The sequence below is a fragment of the Sus scrofa genome, chromosome 17, assembly GCF_054392235.1.
Source record: "Sus scrofa isolate SSC_HxYL_T2T_F1_AM1 chromosome 17, Sscrofa_HxYL_maternal_Yorkshire_Landrace_v2.0, whole genome shotgun sequence".
NCBI lineage: Eukaryota > Metazoa > Chordata > Mammalia > Artiodactyla > Suidae > Sus > Sus scrofa.
In genome coordinates, this window is record NC_139399.1 from 43319093 (window position 1) to 43338932 (window position 19840).

Consider the following 19840-nt stretch of genomic DNA (forward strand, 5'->3'; position numbering starts at 1 on the left):
CGTAGATAGATAAGTAGATAGATAGATAGATAGATAGACAGACAGACAGACATAGACTTTTTAAAAATATAACTAAAGTATGTAATACAGTTATCACACCTAAAAAAGAAGCAACAATTTCTTTTAAATTCATAGGGTGTTTTTAAAACTAGTTGCCAACATTTCCAAATTGTGGAGGGTTTCTTGTCTTGTTTTGTTTTTTTAATAAATATTCTAATTTCCAGCTCTTCTTGAAAAATTGAAATTCCATCCACACTTGGCTCACCTATGGCACCAATCAGTTGGAGGTGAGGGACAGCTGCTTTTGTAGACAGGGCACCCTTCCACCATTCCTCAGAGTCCCTCAGAATATCAGCTAGGCTCCTCTACCACCTGGATCGTACGAACCAGAGACAAGTAGAAGTGGTACTTTCTCCTGCTTTGATCTTCAAGCACCTTCAGATGCCACCAGGAGACTAGGACCTCTCTCCCTCTCCCTCATGGGCTCATGCCATCCCAACTCCAAACAGCGATGTCAGGAAAAGAAAGAAAGGAATGGGGTGCGGGGGAAAAAGAACCTTGGGCTAGAGTACGGAGTCTTGAGTTTTAGTCTCTGCTCTGCACCCATTTCACAGATGGGGAAAGTGAGACCCAGAGAGGGAGGGAGATTTGGCTGCACTCATAAGTGAAGGGCATAAAGAGGCAGGAACGCGGTCCCAAATGCTTTGCTGGGGAGGAGCTGCCTGCTTCCCCATTGGGCGAAGAGAGGAATACTGGCTGGGAGCTGGTGGCAGTGGGCGGGTAGGGAGAGGGTCTCAGCTTTTCAGCCAGAGCCTAAAATTAGTGGCAGGGAAATGTTTGGCTTTGCCCAGCAGAAAGAAAAAAAAAAAAGTGCTGTGACTCTGTGGGGGGCTGCTAAGGAGGAAGGAGACAGCCCCACACGAAATGGGAGCCAAACGTGTAAAATCACATCCTTTACTGACATTTATGACTCATTTGGCTGCCAACTCCAGGAAGGTCTCATTTTGCATCCTTGCAGGATGGCTCAGCATGAAGGGATGGACAGATGGGGAGGGGGCCTCAGGGCCACTCTCCCCAAGAGCTGCCTTGGCCACATTGCAGGTGAAGGAGCTGTATAATTCGAGGCCCAACATTTCCCAGTGAGCTCACAGACTGCATCTGGGTCCCCAGGGCCCAGCTCAGCTTGATCTGTGCCCTGTGGTGAAATGGGAGAGTCGGCCATTCTCAATCTGAGATGCCATTCAGATGCTTCTGGCTGTTGACCTCGGACAGGTCACATCTCCAAATGCCTGCTAAATGTCTCTAGGGTCCATCCCTTCTGTCCTGGCCATCCTCACTCTCACCTGGTAAACTGGTCTCCTACCCTCCACCCCTGCCTCTCTCCAGTCTGTTCCCTAGAGCCAGGATACACGCCCTAAAATGCAGATGCGCCATCCCACACGCTCTCGCCTTTCTATGGCTCCCTACCACCCTTCAGATAAAGACCAAATGCTTCACCACGGCCCACCTCATCCCTTGCTTTCTCCCCTCCTTTTCTAGAGCTATAGCCATTCTGACCACTTACTGCTCCTCCCCAACTCAGAAACTTTGCCCACGTTGTGCCGCTGCCAGAAGCTTCCTTCCCTCCCCTTCATCGGGTTAACTCCTGCAGCCGCTTCAGATCATGGTTCAGTAGCCACCTCTTCAGAAAGTCTTTCCACATTGCCACGCCTTTCTCCAGCTGGGCTCTTCTCCCATAATACTGCCTTCCTCGGTGCTGGAGCACAGAAGCCTGTTGGAGCATGTCTGGAACCCACAGAATGTCTCTAATTTCAAGTTCATAGGACAATTTTATTCATGTCCAGGTCCCCCACTAGACAGTGCCAGGTGGGCTGGGTCTGCCTCACTCATCATGGTGCCCACCAGCATTTTAGCACAGTTCCTGGCACGCAGGAGGTACTCAGAAATGCTGGGTGAGGAGTTCCTGTTGTGGCTCAGCAGTAACGAATCCGACTAGTATCCATGAGGACACAGGTTCGATCCCTGGCCTCGCTCAGTGGGTTAAGGATCTGGCGTTGCCGTGAACTGTGGTGTAGGTCACAGACATGGCTCGGATCTGGCATTGCTGTGGCTATGACGTAGGCTGGCAGCTGTAGCTCCAATTCAACCCCTAGTCTGGGAACCTCCATGTGCCACAGGTGTGGCCCCCCAAATAAATAAATAAATAAATAAATGTTGGGTGAATCAAGGTGAAGTGAACCTCCTCTTTTCTAAGACTCGGTTTCCTCACCTGGTAAATGGGGATCATCCCCGGGAAACCTCACAGGGCTACTGTGAGGAGTTTGGCAAAGGTCTTTGATGAGTGGCAGTTATTTACTGGGGGAGGAAAAAGACCCCAAAGAGGACCTTTCCCTGTGAACTTGGATAGATTCAATGAGCATCAGGGAAAGCCAAGTGAGGAGGAGGTCTCAGCCCTGCCAGAAACTAAACTGGAAACTACAAGACCTCCTCTTCCTGTTGGGACCTCTGAGCCTGTGAATTTCATAAACCCCTTATGGGTTGAGTGTCCTGCACTGGGGCTGGGCATTTTATCCATATCACCACTTTCTGATTTCACAGCTACCCCCTGAGGCGGGCATGGAGCTGAGGAGTTCAGGGCAAGAAGCACCTTACCCAAGACTCCGCAGACAGTAAATCATGGTGCCAGAATCTGATGCCCAAGGCTGGTTCTTTCCCCCTGCACTTGACAGTCTTCACTTGAGGCGCTTATAAAGGACATTCACAGTCTTCATTTATTCACTCATTCAGGAACCAAATATATATTGAACAATAATTATGAGCCAGGCACAAAGGGCATAACAGAGAACGAGACAGACATGGCACCCACACTCATGGGCTTTAGACAGACAATAAATAGGTAGGTGAGTAAACGAGGTCATTTCTGATTATCACAGGTGTTATTAAGAAAAGAAAATAAGGCAACCTGGCAGAAAGGGGCCAGAGGCCTGGGTAGAAGTGCTTTGGGATGGAGTCAAGGGGGATCTGGGAAGGCCTCTCTGAGGAGGTGACATGAGCTGAGATGGAAGAAATGAAAATTTGCCAGCTAAAGCCTTTCCAGGCCAAGGCCCTGAGGCTGGAAAAAGCTTAGGGGTGTTTTGGAAGAAGCAAGACCAGTGTAGCTGGAGACAGGGGAGAGGGGGAGGGAGGAGGGGGATGAGGTCCTAGAGGCTAGACTGCACTGGGCCCCAAAGGTCATGGTGAGGATTTTATTCTAAGGGTGGTGGGGCGTGACATGGCCTGATCTAGGATTTTACAGGAGCCTGCAGGCTGCCCTGTGAAGAACAGAGTCTAAGAGGGCAAGGATGGAGGGAAGGTGATCAAGGGGGACGGAGGCTGCCACTGCTTGGAGGTGGGTGGCTTGGACCAGAGGGATGACCCAGGAGCGGAGAGAAGACCTTGGGTTCAGGACACAGCCGTTGGACCTTCATGTTATCAGAATCGGATGGGTGGGGAGTTGGGCCTGATGAAATCTCCTCGGGGGAGGCAAGAACCAGGTCACTTGGGCCTATTTTGTAGGAGGACTAAAGCCCACAGAAGGGTTGGATTGTCCCAGAACATCCAGTGAAGGCCTCGAGCCTGGGTCTCCTGACTGTGCATCTACTACTGTCACCCCTCCCCCCGTTGTCCCCAGACCCATGTCATTCCAGGACAAGCTTTTAGGTCTGGCCCCATCCCACATGGGTCCTCCCGGGCAGCCCTCTGCATGCCCTCCAGGCAACCAAAGCACTTTGGCTGGTGCCGGGACCCATGGAGAGCCGGGTCTAAGCCCTAGGTCTGGCTGTGTGACTTTATACAAGTCCCTATCTGGGTCTCAGTTTCTTCATCGGCAAAATAAGGATAATAATAGCACCCACCTTAAAGGTTTGCTGTGAGGAATGTATAACATGTATACAAAGGCTTATTAGCGCAGCCTGTCGTACAGTTGGCGCTCAGTAAATGTGAGCTATTGTCAATGCCTGCACACTATCCCCCTATAGACTAACAGAGCACTAGGGGCTCAATGGGTATCGTGTTCCAGCTCCTTCCCCTCAGCCCTGTCTGGTCATCCTCCAGAGCCTGCAAGCCTGGTCCACAATGGAGACCAGAAAGCTGGCCATGGGGGGCCGGGGGGTGGGGATGGTTCCTGGATGGAGCGGGAGTGGGGGAGCCGCTGGAAGCTGCTGTGTTTTTGGCCCAGAGCTGTGAGGGGGAGTGGAGAGGGACGAGAACACATACTCGGAAACACCGAGATCGACAGATGGAGCAGCCGAGGATGTGAGAGACACAGACAGACAAAGAGAGCCCCGGAGTCGGGAGAAGAGGAGCAGGCAAGGGAGGGCGGCCGGAAAACTGGCAGTCACGCGAGCCACGAGCTGAGCAACAGACCAGCAAATGGACCAAGCAGCCGAGGGACTGAAAGACGGACAGACCAACAGGCTGTACCCAAAAGATAGCCGGGAAGACAGAAAAGCAGACCCGGTATCCAAGGGGACAGACTGACATTCCTGACCTCTAAGAGCAGACAGACAGGCTAACCCGGGATCCTAAGGTCAGGCTGACTGAGAGATGGACAGAGTATCCGAGAGCCACTGTGACCCATAGTCCAAGGACAGACAGGAGGACTGACCCAGGGTCCCAGGGTGACACTGATTGACAGACAAATAGATGGACTGACTGACAGTAAGGGAGGAACAAATACATAAAGAGGCTGGCACTGCATTCAAGGGACAGACACAAGGACAGGCTGAGCTGAGCAACAGCCAGAGACAATGACCGAGGATCTGAGGATCCACAAAGAGACAGGTCCAGGCTGACTAGCCTCATGGAGGCTAAGGCCAAGGCCAGCAACCCTGACTGCTACCAAGACTTGGGGCAACAAAGAACAGGGTGAACCAGATGCTGGGCCCTGAAGCTTCCTGGCTTCTCAGGGATGCAAGATCTCCTCATTCTTTTCCCTTCCTTCTGCCTGTTAGAGAGGAGCCCGCCCCCCACCCCTGGGGGATGCTGGAGGTCTCTGGGTCACAAAGGCAACCAGGCCTGGGGAGAAGGGAACGAGCTCCGTCCATCTCTTGCCCAGTGCCTGCTCTCGGGGGCAGTGGGGTCCAGAGGAGACAACTTTTTTGGATCCTTGAGCGGAAGGATTCCACACCCTCACGGCTGTCATCCCTCTCCTCTAGGCTCGGTTGTTTTGCTCCCAGCCCCAGCCTCAACAATATACATTTATCTACTCCAGTTTCCTCCCAGACAGGCTTCTTCTCCAAGCCCAAGACCAGGAGTCAGCAAATTAGATCCAAAATAGACTTCTGAGCACCTTTGTTTCCTGCCCGGTAAAGGGGTGGTAGAAGCTGTTAGGTTCTGGCTCATACTTCCTTTAGGCAGTTTAAGGCTGGGTGGTGTCAGAGTTGGGGAGGCCAAGGAGGCTGAGGAGCATCAGGGAAGCCTTCCCGAAGGAGGAAGGACAGATGTCCTGGCTCTATGCAAACTCAGGCTGAGAAGCCCCAGGGCCTTCAAGGTCAGGAGGGAGACAGGCAAACACTCACATTCATTCAATCAACAAACATTTATTGGATTTCCCACTGTGGCTCAGTGGGTTAAGAATCTGACATAGTGTCGGGTTCGATCCATAGTGGGTTAAGGCACTGGCATTGCTGCAAGCTGTGGTGTAGGTTGCAGATGTGGCTCGGATCCCACGTTGCTGTGGTTGTGGTGTAGGCTGGCAGCTGCAGCTCTGATTTGACCCCTCGCCTGGGAACTTCCAAATGTTGCAAATGTGGCTGTAAAAAGAAGAAAAATTCTTTTTAATTTATTGAGTGCCTACCTCAAGTACTGATGCTGGGGACACAGTGGTGAGCAAGATAGATGCGGTCCCAACCCTCAGTGAGCCCAGCAGCAAAACAGAAAATAAATGTGTAAATTAATAAGATTGTTTCATAGCATATGTTATGAAAGTAGAAGACTGCGGTATGAGAGATGGGAGTGATTTAGCCAGGGTGGAGGTGCTGACGGGGGATGGTGGCCTGGGAGACTTCTCTGAAAAGGTGACGTGGGAGCCATGAGATGATCCACGGAAGGGCTGTTCCAGGCAGAGCAGGGAGCAAGTGCAGAAGTCTGGATTCAGGAACAAGTTCAGCTGGGTTCCGGGAACCTCCCGGGCATCCGGATTAGGGATAAAAGTGGGATAAGTGAGACAGAGATGTTTTGAGTTTGCACGGAGAGTTTGAGATAAGGGGAGAGAAACAGGTGCGGCCAGACTGTGTAGGGCCTGCAAGCCAAGGCGAGATACTCAGGTTTTATTCCAACGGAGATGGGAGGCCCTTTGGAGATTCTGAGACAGGGAATGACATGATCAGTTTTGAGCATATCCCACTGGTTGCCCCATGAGGAGTGGACTACAGTGGGGCAGGAGTGGGCGCAGGGTGCTCACCGAGAAGGCAGAAGATGACTCTGGCCTGGACCAGAGTGGTGACAGTGGGGAGAATGGACAGACTGCAGAATCCACCCCAAGGCTGGATTCCTTTCCCTGAGATGACGCATCCTTCTCTGTGGGTGGTTTCAGTCCCATTGACAGTGAAAATCAATTTCTTCTAACTCCCTTTCAAATAGAGTAGAATCAGGTGGGCTTCCTGGAGGAGGTTTAAGGGAAGCTGCTACTATATCAACTATATTTCAGTCAAAAGAGAGAGATGGAGTTCCTGTTGTGGCTCAGCAAGAACTTGACATATGTCTGTGAGGATGTGGGTTCCATCCCTGGACTTGCTCAGTGGGTTAAGGATCCGGCGTTGCCGTGAGCTGTGGTGTAGGTCGCAGACGTGGCTCAGGTCCCACGTTGCTGTGTTTGTGATGTAGGCTGGCAGCTACAGTTCCGATTCAACCCCGAGCCGGGGAACCTCCATATACCGTGGGCGAGGTCCTAAAAAGAAAAGAAAAACAGAGAGAGAGGCTGCTTGGTGATCAGAAGGAGCCAGAGGCCCCCACCCAGCATGTGGGCCCCTCACTTCATACACCTCCCTCTGCAGTTTAGAAATGCGCACAATGGAGAAAATGAGGCTCAGAGAGGCAGAGAGATTACCAAGGCCACACAGCATCCGGGCAGGGCTGGGAAGCAAACCCATCAGCGCAGCACATTGCCGCCTTGCCTCCTGCCCCTGCCCTCAGTGGCTGTGATGTAGGCAGGGGGGCAAGAGCTAGTCCCTTTTCAGAGAAGGTAAAACTGAGGCCCCGGGAAATTAGGTTCTATGTCCTGGGCAGAGTTGCTTTAAGACCTCTGTGGGCCCCACATCTATCCAGCATATTAAAATGCAGTCATATCAAACATCGAATGTAAATTATACATAACCAGATAAAAGCCAAATTGCAGTTGACTGGCTGATATCATGTTCTATTTTGCAGACATTTAATTAAACATTTATTAATTTTTGATTCTGCAGTTTTTCCCTGTGTTTTAGAGCCAATTTTTTTTTTTCCAGGCCTCAAACATTTTCCTAGGCTCATGAAAACCTCGCCGGTCCTTGGCAGTGAGCATTTAGTGCCGGCTGGCAGGGAGAGCCACGAGTTGGGGTCCTGTTGCCAAAAGGGGCAGAATGAGGCTGAACCGAAGCCCTGTCTCCTTTCATCCTCAGAATGCACCATGGTCTTTCCATGCTCCCCGCTGACCCCGTGTTCTTGGGTCTCAGAAGTCTTCTTTTATCCCCTCCCCTTCCCTTGCTCGAGCCCGCAGCGGCCTTGGGCTGGGTGAGGCCTTTGTCTGCACTTAGCTGGGGCGTGGGACATTGGGAGCTGGCACAGGAGGGGGCAGGAGTGGGCGGGGAGGTGGGCAGACAGCCTGTCAGGTGGTGATGGATGCTGGCCGGGCCGGGGCCTCCCTCATGCTGACCCAGGCCAGGAAACAGATGGTCTTCCAGCCTGAGAGAAACTTCCAGGGTGTTGCCCTCCCCCAACTCCCCAGGCCCCTTCACGTTGGACCAGCTGCTCTCTCCTTCCTGTTCAAAGCCGGAGCCATGAGCCTGGGGAAGGGAATGGGAGGGGCGAGGTGGGGGCTGGGACAGGTGGTCGGTATCCTGAGCCCTGAGAAGCTCTGGGGGCCGGCTCCGTCTCTCCCCTGATCGCCCCCACTTCTGGCTTCTCCAGCTCTGCGCTCAGCCCCTCCTCTGTGCCCTCCTGCCTTAGTTCAGCCCTGTCATTTCAGGCCTGGACCAAACCCCGGCCACACCTGGCCTTCCTCCAAGCCAGCCTCCAGAGCGAGTTTTCTACGCCACCGAGCTTATCATATCACCCCTGATTCTGGGACAGAATTCAGATTCAGAATAAAATATGAGCTCTTCCATCCACGACGTGATGCCCTTCACCATTCTCGTCTTCCAATGCCCTTGCCTAGGAAAATCCTCCCTTCCAGGCCCAGCAAAACGCTGGCCATCCCCCAAAAAAGCCATGTTCTCTCTCACGCCCCTACGCCTTCGCCTCAGCTGGGTCTTTCACCTGGAAGGCCCTTCCGCTTCTTTGCCTTCAGATGGCCACCATGCTTTATTTTATTTCACGTTTCAATGAAGGAGAGTTGGTTTACCAGGATGTGATAATTTCTGCTGTGCGACAAAGTAGGCCGGTCATACCGATACACATATCCGTTCTCTTTCAGATTCTTTTCCCACATAGATTATCATAAAATATGGGGTCGAGTTCCCTGTGCTATAGAGCAGGTCCCCATTGGCCAATCATCCCACATACCTCAGGGCGCATATATACGCCAGTCCCAAGGCCCCCTTCCGGCGTCCGTCCCTCCCACCTCCCCCCACCTTTGGTAACCATTAGTTTTTCAATGTCTGCGAGTCTTTTCCTGTTCTGCAAATAAGTTCATTTGTATCCCCCCCTTTTTTTTTAAGATTACACATATTAGTGGATATCATATGATGTTTGTCTTTCAGTGACTAACTTCTCTTAGTATCATAGTTTCTAGGTCCATCCATATTGTTGCAAATGGCATTGTTTCATTCTTTTTATGGCTGAGTAATATTCCATTGTATGTATTCACCACACTTTCTTTATCTATTCCTTTGTTAATGGACATTTAGGTGGCTTCCATGTCTTGGCTATTGTAAATAGTGCTGCAATGAACATTGGGGTGCATATATCTTTTTGAATTATGGTTTTCTCCAGATAAATGCCCAGGAGTGAGATCACTGGATTGTATGGCAGTTCTATTTTTAGTTTTTTGAGGTACCTCCGTACTGATTTCCATAGTGGTTGCACCAATTTACATTCCTACCAACAGCATAAGAGGGTTCCCTTTTCTCTACACCTTCTGCAGCCTTTATTGTTTATAGATAGACTTTTTGATGATGGCCATTCTGGCTGGTGTAAGGTGGTACCTGACAGTAGTTTTGACTTGCATTTCTCTAATAATTAGTGATGTTGAGCATCTTCTCATATGCTTTTTTGGTCAAATGGCCACCCATGCTTTAAAATGGAGAACAGATGTTTCTTCCTCCAGGAAGTCTTCCCTGACCCACTCCCCCAGCTAAAACTATCCATCTCTTCTCTGGGTTCCACAGCGTCTTGGAGCATCTGTTTCAGCTCTTATCTTGTCTCTCTCCCATGGGACTGTGAGGTCCTTAAGGGCCCAGGGTCTGGTACATAGCAAGTGGTCAGGATACGTTTGATACACGAATGAATGATTCTAGCTGCAGAGATCCTTACATGGCAAGGAGGCAGGGGCCCAGAATATAGAAGTCACAGGGAGATAAATTTCTGCTCACCAAAAGAAACTCAATTTGGCCCTGGAGATGCTTGGAAGCTAAAGGCCCTGCCTCAGGAGTTTGGGTCTCCCTGTTCCGGGAAGTATGTGAGAGGTGTGAATGCACGGAGCTGGGAACTGTTGCAGGGGTTCCAGCACTGGATGGAAGAGTTAGACCAAGGGGCCTTTGTAGTTCTTGGGTAGGCTTTTGAGAGAACAGCCCTCTTCCTCATCTTGGCTGTCAGTCCCATACTGTGTCATGCTGATGGTGTGTCTAAACCACCGATTGGTGCTGGGAAGACCCAGGGATGGGAGGAAGAGCCCTAAATGAGATGTTTCTGGCCATGTTTTGGGGGGATAGTTTGGGTCCCAGAACATTAGCTCTGAAACGATCTCCAGAGTCATCAAGCCCATCCCTCTTGTTGGCAGAGAGAGAAACTGAGGCCCAGAGCGGGCCACACCATGGCTAAGCTAGGATAATGGTCATTTGGGGAAACTCTGGGTATCAGCTGAGCACAAATTCCAGAGAGCACTGTGGTTCCACCCTTGGGTTGGCTACACATAGCTGAATACAGTTAGTCCCCAGACAAAATCCTGGCAATGCCAGCACTTCACATCTAGGAATAGATCCCCCAATTCCTGGTTCCCCAGTTTTTTTTTGTTTGTTTGTTCGTTTGCTCTTTTAGGGCCAAAACCACAGCATATGGACGTTCCCAGGCTAGGGGTCAAATTGGAGCTGCAGCTGCTGGTCTATGCCACAGCCACAGCAATGTGGGATCTGAGCTGCACCTGTGACCTACACCACAGGGCATAGCAACATGGGATCTTTAACCCACTAAGTGAGTCCAGGGATCAAACCCACACCCTCATGGATACTTGTTGGGTTCGTAACCCACTGTGCCGCAATGGAAACTCTGGCTCTTCGATCTTGGGTTCAGGCAATAAGGTCACTGAATCTGGTGGGATTTTCTCCCCTGGTTCTGGGGGATATGACTTCTAGAGGCGTCCTCTCTGGTTTCAGCAAAGGGCATGCCTGTCCCTTGCATCAGAGAATTTGGAGGTTGGGAGCCAAGGTCTCTGGCTGCAACAGTCAGAAGCAGAGCTGCTGCTGGGCATGGAACCAGGCAGAGGTCTGTGTGGACAGGTCTTTTGTCACCCTAATGGGCACTGCATTTTATAATTGCAAAATATCTTATCTGTTTAGTCCTCACAACCACTTTAGGAGGAATCACTAGGGTTCAGAGAGGGTCTTGCTTGAAATCACAGAGTAGATTAGAAGCAAAGTCAGGAATTGAACTCAGGACTTCAGGATCCCTTTCATAGCTCCTATAAGGTCACCAGAGTTCCCCTCAGTGCAACAAACCTGCAATCATGCACACATGCATTCATGCAGCCAACATGGATCAGCAACTACTGTGTGGTAAGAACTGAGAGTAGAGCCGTTAGCAAGATAACCTGGTCCTCCTCATGGGGCTCACAGTCTGGGGGAGATGGATGCATAACCAGGCAGTTACAATCCACTGTGACAAGTGCTGGGAGGGAAGCCAGGAAGAGGCCCCTACCCCAGGTGGAAGGGGGTCAGCAGAGGCGACCTGGAAGAAGTCATATTTAAAAGCTGAGCCTCGGAAGAAAAGCAAGAGCTATCCGAGTTTGGGACTGAGCTGGGGTTGGAAGGCAGGGCAGGGAGTTCCAGGCAGGAGGAACAGCAGGTGCAACAGCTTAGCAGTGAGGGCGAGCCTCGTGAGCTCAAATCTGATGTGTGCAAAGCAGCTGGAACTGTGAAGTTTGTTGGAAGAAGCGGCACCAGAGGAAGCAAGCAGCAAAGTCTCAAATGCCTGGGGATCCCTGAGCAGCTTCCCAATGGGGAAAACTGGGCACTCAGAGGTGGGGTTGGGGAAAAAGGCTGGGAAGCTACTGGTGGCCACAGGACTGGGGGCTAGCACCAGAGACAGTGCCTGAAGGAAACTGTGTGGGCAAATTCTTAATGGCTTACAGCGAGAGACAGTGCTGTCTAACAGTCGGGGTGTGGGCCCGAGACCAGCCCACCTGGGTCAGAATCCTGATTCCATGGCTTCCAAGCTGCATGACCTTGGGCAAGTGACATAGCTCTCTGAGTCTCAGTTTCCTCATCTATAAAGTGGGGATAATAATAGGGCTCCTGTAAGCTCTGGGTAAGATGCTAAGAACCTTGCAAAGAAAGCAAGACCCTGATCTGCCATGCAATAATGATGACAATAATGTTGCAGGAAAGGCTTACTTTGTGCCAGTGCTTTAAGCTGGTGAGCCCATTGCGAGCTGCCCGACAACAGCCCCATGAGGTGGTCCTTTCCATGTATCCATTTTACAGCGGAGGAAACAGGTTGAGCGCGTTAAGTGATTTTCCCAGGGCTACCTGCACCCAGGCGCTTTGCGGTCAGGAGGGGCTGGTTGGGAGGTGGCAAGGGGGACGAGCGCGAGCATCTAAGCATCGCGTCCTTCCGCAGGTACCTGCGTGCCATGTACCTGGGGCTGCAGAGCCGCTGGCGCGGGGAGCGGCTGCGGCGCCACTTCTACTGGCGGATGCTGTTCGAGAGCGCCGACGTGAGCATGCTGCGCCTGCTGGAGACCTTCCTGCGCAGCGCGCCGCAGCTGGTGCTGCAGCTTAGCCTCATGGTGCACCGCGGCGGCGTGCCCGACCTGCTGCCCGGTGAGCCCCGCCCCTCCGCCCCGCCCCTGCTGCCCGGAGCCCCGCCCCCCAGGGCTCTCCCATTGCAGGGTTTGCAGGGCCCCACTTGTCTATTTCCAGGGCTTAAGCTTCCGTGGGGAGGCCCTGTCCACCTCCCCCTCTTCCCACCACCCCCACTCGCGGCCCAGTCACTGTCCAGGTTTTGGAGGCGCCAGCCCTTCCACTCTCACCATCCTCCAGGCCTCTGGAGACCCCCATCTCCCCTCCAGTGGCCCACTTACCCTCAGTGTTAGGCAACACCTGTGCCCCCAGCCTTGCCTCCTCTCAGGCCCCCCTGCGCACCACCCCCTCCTGCCCTCCTCCCTTCCCCACTGCCAGGGCAGACCAGACCCCACTTCCACCAAGTACAAAGAGACCCTTGACCCCATCGCCACACTTTGGACCCACAGGGAAGTTCCCTGCCGGCTTCTTTCCTCGGACTGTCCCCATCCCAGCCTTCATCTCCTGGAGACCCCTCTGCCTCACGGACCTCCTCAGTCACCCCTAGTTTCCAGAAGACCCCTTGCTGCTCTTCAGCCCCCTAGGGACTCCTCCCAGGCTTTGTCCTGATCCCCACTCGCTCGCCCCACCCACCCACCTTGCCCCTTCCTCTAACTCCAACCATCCGGGCCAACCCCTCAATGTCAGAAGAAAAAGCCCGTGCCCAGTCTCCCTGGAGCACCCACACTCCTCCCACCCAGACTCCGCCCGACACACCCTCGGTGTTTCAGAAGACTGTTAGCATCTCTCAGGTCCCCTGGGCAAGCGATGGGCCCCTGTTGAAACTTCCCACCAGGAATTTTCTTGCCACGCCCTTAGCTGTGCTCAGCTTGGACAGCCCTCTCCACACCCCGGCCTCATGCTGGTGGCCTATAGCCTCTAACAGTCCCCTCTGGCTCCTCTCCGCCCTCATCGTGACCCCTCTCTTCGCCTCCTTTTTCACTCCCAGAGTCCTGGACCTTATTTTCCCACCCTCCCACCGAGACCCCGGAACCCTAACAGCCCCATACTAGAGACTGGACCTGACCCTCAAACGGAGACCAAAATCACCCACCTTCCCCCTCCCTTCATGCTCCCAGCCCTGTAGAAGCGCCCAACCCTGTCCACTCTCACCCCCGCCCAGTGCCTGTGAAGACCACCCACTCAGACCCTCCCCACCCCCCTCTTGATGCGTAGACCCTTCCCTCACACCTCCACAGAACCCAGCTCCTGACCCGGAACCCTCCCCCTCTCCCCAGACCCCAACCCAGACCCACCCCTAACCCAGCCCACCCCGCCCCCACCCTGTCTCTGCAGCCCTCTCCACTTCCGCCTCGCTCGTGTCCCTGGCCTGGACGCTGGCCTCCTACCAGAAGGTGCTGCGAGACTCCCGGGATGACAAGCGGCCCCTGTCCTACAAGGGCGCCGTGGCCCAGGTGCTGTGGCACCTGTTCGCCATCGCGGCCCGCAGTCTGGCCTTCGCTCTCTTCGCCAGCGTCTACAAGCTCTACTTTGGCATCTTCATTGTGGCCCACTGGTGTGTCATGACCTTCTGGGTCATCCAGGGGGAGACGGACTTCTGCATGTCCAAGTGGGAGGAGATCATCTACAACATGGTGGTGGGCATCATCTACGTCTTCTGCTGGTTCAACGTCAAGGAGGGCCGCAGCCGCCGCCGCATGACCCTCTACTACTGCATCGTCCTGCTGGAGAACGCCGCGCTCACCGGCTTCTGGTACTCCAGCCGCAACTTCTCCACCGACTTCCACTCGCTCATTCTGGTCTGCGTGGTGGCCTCCAGCTTCGCACTGGGCATATTCTTCATGTGCGTCTACTACTGCCTCCTGCACCCCAATGGGCCCATGCTGGGTCCGCAGACGCCTGGCTGCATCTGCCCTGAGTCCCCAGGACCCTGCGGCCCACCCGCCGACGCTGTCACCAGTCCCCCCAGGTCCCTGCCCAGGACTACAGGCGCTGAGCGGGATGGGGTCTCAGTGGGAGGCGAGCGTGCGGGGACCCCCACGCCACCTGTCTTCCAGGTGCGGCCGGGCTTGCCTCCCACACCCGTGGCCCGCACCTCGCGGACAGAGGGGCCTGTCATTCGGATTGACCTGCCTCGTAAGAAGTACCCCGCCTGGGATGCTCATTTTATTGACCGCCGGCTCCGGAAGACCATTCTGGCGCTGGAGTACTCCTCGCCCACGACGCCCCGGTTGCAGTACCGGAGCATAGGCACCGCCCAGGAGCTGCTGGAGTATGAGACCACGGTGTAGGCCACAGTATCCCCCCCAGAAGGGATGAGCTTTGGCTGACCCCACATCGACCACAGTGTTGAGCCCAGGATTTCAGGGCCAATAGGCTGAGGGGGAGTGGATCTGTTGGTCCAAGGGTAGAGTGGCCCCACCTTTGGCTTCTTTCGTGGGAGGCAGCAGCCTTGTAGAGGCCCCAGCCCTTGGCTCTGTTTTCAGCCCTGTGGCCCATTTCCTAAACTCCTCTGAACCAGGGCCCAGGGAACCAACTGGTGCTATGCTCCTTGTGAGCTGCCCTGCTTTCATGGAGGCCTCCGTATCATGGCTGGTGCCGGGGGCCTCATGCCCTCTCCCCTGCCTGGAGTTGCCCACTTGGTGGACCACCAAAGAAGGGGGTTCATGACCTAGGCCCTACGCTCCTTAGGGGGTGTAGGCGTGGGCTGCCTCTGAAAAGGATGGAGGAGGCCATGGAAGACGTGGGGTGAGGTGGGAGCATTTGGTGGGCAAGGCTGGTACACCTCCTGTGGCGTCCAAGGTCTTGGAGCCTGGGCCAGAGGGGAATTAGTGGAGGGAGTTGGGGTGGGGTGGGGAGTTGGGGGTGGGGGGCTGACAGTGCTGGAGCTGGAAGGAGGAAGAATCCTGAGACATTGGAGGGGTCCAGGCTGGCAGAGGCATGAAGGGTTGGCAGATTTGGGGGAGGGGAACCTCGATCTGGAGCATGGAGAACGTTCCTCAAGAGACACCCTTTGTTTTGGGCTCTGTTACGGATGAGGTTCCAGACACCTCTGGTGAAATGTCTCAAGGAGCCATTCTTTGTTCTAGGTGAGCATCTAGAACATGTCTTCCAGATAAAGGTCTTGAACACAACAGATTAAGTGTCTAGGAAGAGACTGCCTGGGCTTGATCATAGATGCAATTCTGGTACATTTAGCAGAGGAACGGTTTCTAGAGAGACATTCTTAGTTCTAGATTAAGTTCTAGGACACAAAGCTGATCAAATGTCCTGGGGAGTCACTCCAATCTGGATTCTTTTACAAAGACCAAAGGCACTGGCCCCTGCTTCTCTACCCTGGGGGGTTCCAGCTCCTGCCATGGTGCTGGGGCTTCAGGCTCTAGAACCCTGTGGGATTGGAATGTTCTCGGGATGGGCACTGCAGTTCTAGACTTCTGGGGTTTATATGAGTTCTCTGTCTCTGTCCACCTTGGTCCACAGCCATCTTCCCAAGAAGAGATTGTCCTTAGAAACTCAGAGATATTTCAACTACCAACTGGTTTCTAGCTGGAAAAAAATTAGCTCTGGGGACATGACATGAATCTTGGCTCTTAGCCACCTTGTAAATGCAGCTCCCTGGGGTGGCAGCTGTAAAAGTAACTTATTTTGCCTCAGATCTGACGACCCTCCAGGACCTGTGGTTCATTCCCATGGCCTGAGCATCCCAGGGTGTCCTTGGGACCACTCACCCAGCGCCCCTTCTCTCCACCCGGGACAGCCAGTCCTGGATAGCGGAGGGTGGGGTGGGGTATGGGAGCAGAGAAGTAGCAGTTCTAGGGGCAAGGGGCAGAGCCTCTAGGCAAAGCTTGAGACCCCGCCCCCCAAAGTCTTCCCCTCCCGTGTGCCTACCAAGGCGCATTCACTTCAGGGGCGCAGCAGGTGATGTTAAGGACCGAGGCAAACCTGGGCTGGGGTGAGGAGGGCATGAGAATCCTAGAATATGCAAATTAGAGGGACATGCAGCCCTTTCTGGTTCCGCCTCCCTTGGGTTACAGATGAAACAGGCCCAGAGTGGCAGCTGGTCTCACAAGGTCCTAGATTCCTTGCTCTCCCATCAGATAGTGATGGGCGACATTGGATTTGCTGAGGATTCTGGGAGAGGGCCACACTCAGGGTCCAGGGTGATTCCAAAGGCAGAGAAGGCAAGACTGCACCTGCACCGATACACACACACAAGCACACATCACACCCGTGACACAAGTCATCTCCCCCGTCACCACAGGTGACGGCACAGACACCCGCCCAGGCCGAGATGGTGTGTTCTCCCTCCCATCAACACACAACAAGTGCTTTCCCTTCTTTCTTTCTTCTACTTTCATGATCCCCAAGATGCCTCAGGAACTGGGCCTCAAGGTGATGGGGGAGCCGGGGAAGCCCAAAGCTGACCCAGACTCTTTCTGGTGGGTTCCCCCACCCTCCTTCTTCTCTGTCCATCTGTCCTCAGCGACCAAATCCCTTGGCCCTTTGTGAGATGGAGCACTGAGGATGTGGACCTGAATCCAACTGACCGTTTCTCCTGGGTGGACGGAGCCAGGAGTTTTCACCTTGTGTTGTTTCACTCAAACTCTCTCCTGCCAGCAACATCCCCGCAAGAGAGGTGTCACCAACCTATCTTTACAGAGGAGGACACACGCTCCGAGAGGTGACGTGAGGGTCCGCCTTGGCAAGTTATTTTACTCCCCAGGGTTCTAGAACGGACCATCTGGCTGCCCTACTCCCACACCTCCTAGAAGCAATGGGAGCTGCAGTAGGAAGGGCTGGTAGTGCTGAGGCGTGGCTTGAGGCTCACAGGGGAGCCACGGCCACATTTTTGGACCTTATTCCGCCCCCACCCCCCCATCTCAGTCCCACCCAACCTTCCCTAAGAGCCTCTGCCTGCAAGGACCTCTGAGCACCAGAAACGGTCACCGTCAAGGGGCCCAAGGAGAGGGCTGCAGGCACCTTCTGCTTCTCAGCCTCGGGGAAGAGCTCAGCCCCTTAAGGACACTTCCCTCCCTCCACACCTTGGAGCTCAGGATGCCCGCCCTTCCAGCCTCTCTCCGCGAGCCTGTCCCCCACTTCATCTTGTTCCTGCTGGTCCCCTCGCTTCACCAGCATGGAAGAGTCCGTGGGGGAGGGTCACCATCCCATTTGAGCTGCTTTATTTTCCATTCTGTGACACAATCTACCTCAGCCAGTCTCTCTTCCCTGCCAGCGTTGGACACCCTGGGTCCCCGCCTCCTGTCCCCTACCCTAGCCTGGCCGCACCCCACCAGGTCCTTGCAGTGAGATAAGGTTCTAGAACCACAGCCCAGAGGGGCCCTTGGGGTCCCCGAAGCCACCTGCCCTCCACATCTATTATCGAGAAGAAATGGAGGCCCAGAGAGGGCCAGGGACTTGCCCAAGATCACACAGGAAGTCCGTGGCAGAGTTAGGCTTTTCCTGGGGAGGAGAGGTGGTTGGGTCCATCTTAATTCTGCCAGGGATAGAAGAGAACAGGATGCTCTAGGTACCAAATAGGTGAGGCCTCGCCCTGCCCTCAGCATCTCTACCCTAGGAGACCATGTCCCCGTTCCCAAGGCTGACTTCTGTCTCCCAGTTCTGGAACGGTGCCCCGGGCTGCTGACCATGCCCCCCAAACCTCTCCAAGCAACGCACCCCTGTGCACTGATGTACCATGTGCCTTGTAACTATCACCCCGTTGGACAGCACAGACCTCCGCCCCTCCCCAGCAGGGGGCTCCCCAACAAGGAAGGCTTTCTTGGTCCCCTGTTTCATCTGCCTCATCCTCGTGTCTCCCCCAGATCTGCCTTCCCCCCAGCCAGCTCCCTGTTACACCTGTGTCCCACAGAGACCTGTCGCCCATGAGAGTTGAGGAAAGCAGAGGGCAAGGAAAGCAGAGGGCAAGGAGAGCAAGGCCTGGAGAATGTCCAGATCTCAAGGTCGGGGCCACAGAGGCTAGGGGTATCCAGGGAGGGTCGTGCCTGGCAGTCTGAATGCCCTTTTAAAGGCCGAAGTCCCACGGGTCCTTTTCTTGGAGACCCCTGGACTGGGTGTTCACAGAGACCTCAGGCGGTGGGGAGAAGTTTTTCTGGGACAGGGGTGCATGGGTCACAAATTCAAATGCCTTGGTAATGAGAGGCAATGAAAATAAGTTAAGTAGAGGTGCTAGACAATAGGGAGCGGTGGGGACACTGGCAAATCAGAGAATATACGCCCTGCCTATAGGCACTAAAATTCACAGTTTTGAAAAATCCAGTGCTAGCCAAACTCAACACTCATATTCGACCCATGGGCCACCAGCTTGAAATCTCTAGTTCAAAATGTTGATAAGGGAGTTCCCATCGTGGCGCAGTGGTTAACGAATCCGACTAGGAACCATGAGGTTGCGGGTTCGGTCCCTGCCCTTGCTCAGTGGGTTAACGATCCGGCGTTGCCGTGAGCTGTGGTGTAGGCTGCAGACGCGGCTCGGATCCCGCGTTGCTGTGGCTCTGGCGTAGGCCGGTGGCTACAGCTCCGATTCAACCCCTAGCCTGGGAACGTCCATATGCCGCGGGAGCGGCCCAAGAAATAGCAAAAAAAAAAAAAAAAAAAAAAAAAAAAAGGTCAAAATGTTGATAAGGTTCTGGGAAGCCCTGGAGAGTCTGGAAACTCCTTGAGACTTTCCTAATCCAACCCTAAACCCCCAACCACCTGGACCCGTGCCCTCTCAAGTGAAAAGGAAAGGCCAGGGAGCTTAGAAACTGTCATCTGATAAGAGAGGTGCCTGAGAGCGGCAGTGTAAGGACTGAGGTCTTCTCCGGTGTGGGGGCCCCTGGTTAGGAGGAACCTGCCATGGGTGGTGGTGGGGGGGTGTTCAGGATGAGGACTGAAAGCCAGGACCCAACTGCCCCCATCTCGTGCTGGGCCATGCCACCCTTTGGCACCCTGAGGATGGCTCCCTCCCAATCCAATCAATTTCTGTATTTCTGTGCTTTGTGATGTCTCAATGAGAGACAGTGTGTGGGACAAGCCACAGGGGCAGCAGGAGGATGGAGCCTGCCATCCCCCTTCCCAACCAGAGGGGCTTCTGAGATCCCAGGGTCTGAGAAAAAGCCCTTCCGGTTGGGGAGGGGCTAGGACCGTCCTGGCTGCTGCAGGTAGAGGAGAGGAAGAGAGGGGCATTGGGGACGTGGGAGAGGAAGGCCTGGTCTAGGAATGGCCTGGTTCCTGGAAGCAGAAAGCTGTCCGGGGGAGGAGGGGTCCGCAGTTCCTCCTGTGCCCAGCCTCCCCTACCCTTCCCTTCTCCCAGCAAGAAGGGCTGCCCTCTCCCCAGCAACCCTGGCCTTTATTCTATGCACAATCGTTGTAAGGGCACCCCCCAGGCCAGGCTGAGAGGGTGGGGGTCTTGGGGCACCTGCAATAATCCCAGA

The 19840-nt window shown here is 54.2% G+C and overlaps 1 protein-coding gene across 2 annotated transcripts in view; it reads left to right on the top strand.

Annotated features, from left to right (window-relative positions):
• Window positions 1–19033, top strand: part of XKR7 (XK related 7) — a 30371-nt gene extending 11338 nt beyond the window's left edge. Inside the window, exons 2-3 of one of the 2 annotated variants that reach the window (XM_003483935.5) lie at window positions 12229–12431; window positions 13746–19033. In XM_003483935.5, the coding sequence (XP_003483983.2) occupies window positions 12229–12431; window positions 13746–14701 (1159 nt within the window). In that variant the 3' untranslated portion in view covers window positions 14702–19033. Of the gene's footprint in view, window positions 1–12228; window positions 12432–13687 lie in introns of both variants that reach the window. The other variant, XM_085003347.1, reaches the window with a different exon arrangement.
• The last annotated feature ends 807 nt before the right edge of the window (window positions 19034–19840 follow it).